Genomic DNA, 7,500 nt, shown 5'->3' with positions numbered 1-7,500 from the left:
GTGTTACAGGCTAACAAAGACACATTCTGTATGTTATGGTATGTCTAAAGTAGACCGGATATTTTTGGTTGTTGTCAATAATCAGGACGGATGATGAAAATAATATAGAAATGCAGAACTAGAGTAACAGACAACACTGAGATAATGTTTTGTTTTTACCTCAGCGTGTTCTATTCTTATAATATTTCTATGTTATCTGTTGAAACCTAACAGTCATGTGGTGCATCATGTCCAGACCTTGTCCGAACGTGTACACGTTGCCGTCTCTAGTGAGGGCGACAGAGAACTGAGTTCCACAGGACACCTTCTTGATGCCGAGGCCACAGAGAACGTCCACCTTCTGTGGAACAACAACAACAACAACAACAACAACGACGTGATTCACACACAACTAGAATATACAGACAGAATATACACAGAATATACTATAGACAGAATATACACAGAATATACACAGAATATACTATAGACAGAATATACACAGAATATACACAGAATATACACAGAATATACTAGAGACAGAATATACTACCAACAGAATATACACAGAATATAGACAGAATATACTCCAGCCAGAATATACTCCAGACAGAATATACACAGAATATACTATAGACAGAATATACACAGAATATACTACAGACAGAATATACACAGAATATACTCCAGACAGAATATACACAGAATATACTATAGACAGAATATACACAGAATATACACAGAATATACTATAGACAGAATATACACAGAATATACACAGAATATACACAGAATATACTAGAGACAGACTATACTACCAACAGAATATACACAGAATATAGACAGAATATACTACCGCCAGAATATACTACAGACAGAATATACTACAGACAGAATATACTCCAGACAGAATATACTACAGACAGAATATACTCCAGACAGAATATACTATAGACAGAATATACTATAGACAGAATATACTAGAGACAGAATATACTACAGACAGAATATACTATAGACAGAATATACTACCGCCAGAATATACTCCAGACAGAATATACTCCAGACAGAATATACTACAGACAGAATATACTCCAGACAGAATATACTACAGAATATACCAGAATATACTACAGACAGAATATACTACAGACAGAATATACTCCAGACAGAATATACTACAGAATATACTACAGACAGAATATACTACAGACAGAATATACTACAGACAGAATATACTACAGACAGAATATACTACAGACAGAATATACTCCAGACAGAATATACTACAGACAGAATATACTACAGACAGAATATACTACAGACAGAATATACTACAGACAGAATATACTACAGACAGAATATACTACAGACAGAATATACTAGACAGAATATACTACAGACAGAATATACTACAGACAGAATATACTACAGACAGAATATACTACAGACAGAATATACTACAGAATATACTACAGACAGAATATACTACCAACAGAATATAGACAGAATATACTATAGACAGAATATACTACCAACAGAATATAGACAGAATATACTACAGACAGAATATACTACCAACAGAATATAGACAGAATATACTACAGACAGAATATACTACCAACAGAATATAGACAGAATATACTACAGACAGAATATACTACCAACAGAATATAGACAGAATATACTACAGACAGAATATACTACAGACAGAATATACTACAGACAGAATATACTACAGACAGAATATACTACAGACAGAATATACTACAGACAGAATATACTACCGACAGAATATACTACAGCCAGAATATACTACAGCCAGAATATACTACAGACAGAATATACTACCGCCAGAATATACTACAGACAGAATATACTACAGACAGAATATACTACAGACAGAATATACTACAGACAGAATATACTACAGACAGAATATACTACCGCCAGAATATACTATAGACAGAATATACTACCAACAGAATATAGACAGAATATACTACAGACAGAATATACTACCAACAGAATATAGACAGAATATACTACAGACAGAATATACTACCAACAGAATATAGACAGAATATACTACAGACAGAATATACTACCAACAGAATATAGACAGAATATACTACAGACAGAATATACTACCAACAGAATATAGACAGAATATACTCCAGACAGAATATACTACAGACAGAATATAGTACAGCCAGAATATACTATAGACAGAATATACTATAGACAGAATATACTACAGACAGAATATACTACAGCCAGAATATACTATAGACAGAATATACTATAGACAGAATATACTACAGACAGAATATACTACAGACAGAATATACACAGAATATACTACAGCCAGAATATACTACAGCCAGAATATACTACAGACAGAATATACTACCGACAGAATATACTACATATATAGACAACACAAATCAATATCAAATCCATTTCCCTTCCTACTACCGCCAGAATATACTCCTCAGAATGGAGGAACAGACCTACAGTCAACACTACTGTACATACCTGAGGAACAGACTCACAGTCAACACTACTGTACATACCTGAGAAACAGACTGACAGTCAACACTACTGTACTGTACATACCTGAGGAACAGACTGACAGTCAACACTACTGTACATACCTGAGGAACAGACCTACAGTCAACACTACTGTACATACCTGAGGAACAGATTGACAGTCAACACTACTGTACTGTACATACCTGATGAACAGACTGACAGTCAACACTACTGTACATACCTGAGGAACAGACTGACAGTCAACACTACCGTACATACCTGATGAACAGACTGACAGTCAACACTACTGTACTGTACATACCTGAGGAACAGACTGACAGTCAACACTACTGTACTGTACATACCTGAGAAACAGACCTACAGTCAACACTACTGTACATACCTGAGAAACAGACCTACAGTCAACACTACTGTACATACCTGAGAAACAGACCTACAGTCAACACTACTGTACATACCTGAGGAACAGACTGACAGTCAACACTACTGTACATACCTGAGGAACAGACTGACAGTCAACACTACTGTACATACCTGAGGAACAGACCTACAGTCAACACTACTGTACATACCTGAGGAACAGACCTACAGTCAACACTACTGTACATACCTGAGGAACAGACTGACAGTCAACACTACTGTACATACCTGAGGAACAGACTGACAGTCAACACTACTGTACATACCTGAGGAACAGACCTACAGTCAACACTACTGTACATACCTGAGAAACAGACCTACAGTCAACACTACTGTACATACCTGAGGAACAGACCTACAGTCAACACTACTGTACATACCTGAGAAACAGACCTACAGTCAACACTACCGTACATACCTGAGGAACAGACCTACAGTCAACACTACCGTACATACCTGATGAACAGACTGACAGTCAACACTACCGTACATACCTGAGGAACAGACTGACAGTCAACACTACCGTACATACCTGAGAAACAGACCTACAGTCAACACTACCGTACATACCTGAGGAACAGACCTACAGTCAACACTACTGTACATACCTGAGGAACAGACTGACAGTCAACACTACTGTACTGTACATACCTGAGGAACAGACCGACAGTCAACACTACCGTACATACCTGATGAACAGACTGACAGTCAACACTACCGTACATACCTGAGGAACAGACTGACAGTCAACACTACCGTACATACCTGAGGAACAGACTGACAGTCAACACTACTGTACATACCTGAGGAACAGACTGACAGTCAACACTACTGTACTGTACATACCTGAGGAACAGACCGACAGTCAACACTACCGTACATACCTGATGAACAGACTGACAGTCAACACTACTGTACATACCTGAGGAACAGACTGACAGTCAACACTACCGTACTGTACATACCTGAGGAACAGACTGACAGTCAAAACTACCATACATACCTGAGGAACAGACCTACAGTCAACACTACTGTACTGTACATACCTGAGGAACAGACTGACAGTCAACACTACTGTACTGTACATACCTGAGGAACAGACCAACAGTCAACACTACCGTACATACCTGAGGAACAGACTGACAGTCAACACTACTGTACTGTACATACCTGAGGAACAGACTGACAGTCAACACTACTGTACTGTACATACCTGAGGAACAGACCAACAGTCAACACTACCGTACATACCTGAGGAACAGACTGACAGTCAACACTATTGTACTGTACATACCTGAGGAACAGACTGACAGTCAACACTACTGTACTGTACATACCTGAGGAACAGACCTACAGTCAACACTACCGTACATACCTGAGGAACAGACTGACAGTCAACACTACCGTACATACCTGAGGAACAGACTGACAGTCAACACTACTGTACTGTACATACCTGAGGAACAGACCTACAGTCAACACTACTGTACTGTACATACCTGAGGAACAGACTGACAGTCAACACTACCGTACATACCTGAGGAACAGACTCACAGTCAACACTACTGTACATACCTGAGGAACAGACCTACAGTCAACACTACTGTACTGTACATACCTGAGGAACAGACTGACAGTCAACACTACCGTACATACCTGAGGAACAGACTGACAGTCAACACTACTGTACTGTACATATCTGAGGAACAGACCAACAGTCAACACTACTGTACATACCTGAGGAACAGACTGACAGTCAACACTACTGTACCGTACATACCTGAGGAACAGACTGACAGTCAACACTACCGTACTGTACATACCTGAGGAACAGACCTACAGTCAACACTACCGTACTGTACATACCTGAGGAACAGACCTACAGTCAACACTACTGTACTGTACATACCTGAGGAACAGACCGACAGTCAACACTACCGTACATACCTGAGGAACAGACCTACAGTCAACACTACCGTACATACCTGAGGAACAGACTGACAGTCAACACTACTGTACTGTACATACCTGAGGAACAGACCGACAGTCAACACTACCGTACATACCTGAGGAACAGACTGACAGTCAACACTACTGTACTGTACATACCTGAGGAACAGACTGACAGTCAACACTACTGTACCGTACATACCTGAGGAACAGACTCACAGTCAACACTACTGTACATACCTGAGGAACAGACCTACAGTCAACACTACTGTACCGTACATACCTGAGGAACAGACTCACAGTCAACACTACTGTACATACCTGAGGAACAGACCTACAGTCAACACTACTGTACTGTACATACCTGAGGAACAGACTGACAGTCAACACTACTGTACTGTACATACCTGAGGAACAGACCTACAGTCAACACTACTGTACCGTACATACCTGAGGAACAGACTCACAGTCAACACTACTGTACATACCTGAGGAACAGACCTACAGTCAACACTACTGTACTGTACATACCTGAGGAACAGACTGACAGTCAACACTACCGTACATACCTGAGGAACAGACTGACAGTCAACACTACTGTACTGTACATATCTGAGGAACAGACCAACAGTCAACACTACTGTACATACCTGAGGAACAGACTGACAGTCAACACTACTGTACCGTACATACCTGAGGAACAGACTGACAGTCAACACTACCGTACTGTACATACCTGAGGAACAGACCTACAGTCAACACTACCGTACTGTACATACCTGAGGAACAGGCTGACAGTCAACACTACTGTACATACCTGAGGAACAGACCTACAGTCAACACTACTGTACATACCTGAGGAACAGACCTACAGTCAACACTACTGTACCGTACATACCTGAGGAACAGGCTGACAGTCAACACTACTGTACATACCTGAGGAACAGACCTACAGTCAACACTACTGTACATACCTGAGGAACAGACCTACAGTCAACACTACTGTACTGTACATACCTGAGGAACAGACTGACAGTCAACACTACTGTACTGTACATACCTGAGGAACAGGCTGACAGTCAACACTACCGTACATACCTGAGGAACAGACTGACAGTCAACACTACTGTACTGTACATACCTGAGGAACAGACTGACAGTCAACACTACTGTACTGTACATACCTGAGGAACAGGCTGACAGTCAACACTACCGTACATACCTGAGGAACAGACTGACAGTCAACACTACTGTACTGTACATACCTGAGGAACAGACTGACAGTCAACACTACTGTACTGTACATACCTGAGGAACAGGCTGACAGTCAACACTACCGTACATACCTGAGGAACAGACCTACAGTCAACACTACCGTACATACCTGAGGAACAGACCTACAGTCAACACTACCGTACATACCTGAGGAACAGACTGACAGTCAACACTACTGTACATACCTGAGGAACAGACCTACAGTCAACACTACTGTACATACCTGAGGAACATACCTACAGTCAACACTACCATACATACCTGAGGAACAGACCTACAGTCAACACTACTGTACTGTACATACCTGAGGAACAGACCTACAGTCAACACTACCGTACATACCTGAGGAACAGACCTACAGTCAACACTACTGTACATACCTGAGGAACAGACCTACAGTCAACACTACTGTACATACCTGAGGAAAAGACTGACAGTCAACACTACTGTACATACCTGAGGAAAAGACTGACAGTCAACACTACCGTACATACCTGAGGAAAAGACTGACAATCAACACTACTGTACATACCTGAGGAACAGACTGACAGTCAACACTACCGTACATACCTGAGGAACAGACCTACAGTCAACACTACTGTACTGTACATACCTGAGGAACAGACTGACAGTCAACACTACTGTACATACCTGAGGAACAGACTGACAGTCAACACTACCATACATACCTGAGGAACAGACCTACAGTCAACACTACCGTACATACCTGAGGAACAGACTGACAGTCAACACTACTGTACATACCTGATGAACAGACTGACAGTCAACACTACCGTACATACCTGAGGAACAGACCTACAGTCAACACTACTGTACATACCTGAGGAACAGACTGACAGTCAACACTACCGTACATACCTGAGGAACAGACTGACAGTCAACACTACTGTACATACCTGAGGAACAGACTGACAGTCAACACTACCGTACATACCTGAGGAACAGACTGACAGTCAACACTACTGTACATACCTGAGGAACAGACCTACAGTCAACACTACTGTACTGTACATACCTGAGGAACAGACTGACAGTCAACACTACCGTACATACCTGAGGAACAGACCGACAGTCAACACTACCGTACATACCTGAGGAACATACCTACAGTCAACACTACTGTACATACCTGAGGAACAGACTGACAGTCAACACTACCGTACATACCTGAGGAACAGACCTACAGTCAACACTACTGTACATACCTGAGGAACAGACCTACAGTCAACACTACCGTACATACCTGAGGTGAGGACTTGGCGGTAGAATTCCCCAGGCCCAGTTTCCCGTAGTCTCCGT

The 7,500-nt window shown here is 41.2% G+C and overlaps 1 protein-coding gene across 1 annotated transcript in view; it reads right to left on the bottom strand.

Moving 5' to 3' along the window:
• LOC135552230 (probable E3 ubiquitin-protein ligase HERC1) overlaps positions 1-7,500 on the bottom strand; it is a 37,905-nt gene that overhangs the window by 8,058 nt on the left and 22,347 nt on the right. Inside the window, exons 10-11 of the mRNA XM_064983732.1 lie at positions 7,445-7,500; positions 238-340 (exon numbers count right to left, since the gene is read on the bottom strand). The exon at positions 7,445-7,500 is cut by the window's right edge and continues 67 nt beyond it. Coding sequence (XP_064839804.1) covers positions 238-340; positions 7,445-7,500 — 159 coding nt within the window. The remainder of the gene's footprint in view (positions 1-237; positions 341-7,444) is intronic.

Source organism: Oncorhynchus masou, chromosome 2, assembly GCF_036934945.1.
Source record: "Oncorhynchus masou masou isolate Uvic2021 chromosome 2, UVic_Omas_1.1, whole genome shotgun sequence".
In the NCBI taxonomy this organism is placed as follows: Eukaryota; Metazoa; Chordata; class Actinopteri; order Salmoniformes; family Salmonidae; genus Oncorhynchus; species Oncorhynchus masou.
Note: the sequence above shows the minus strand (reverse complement) of the source record. Positions and strands in the feature narration are given on the sequence as shown.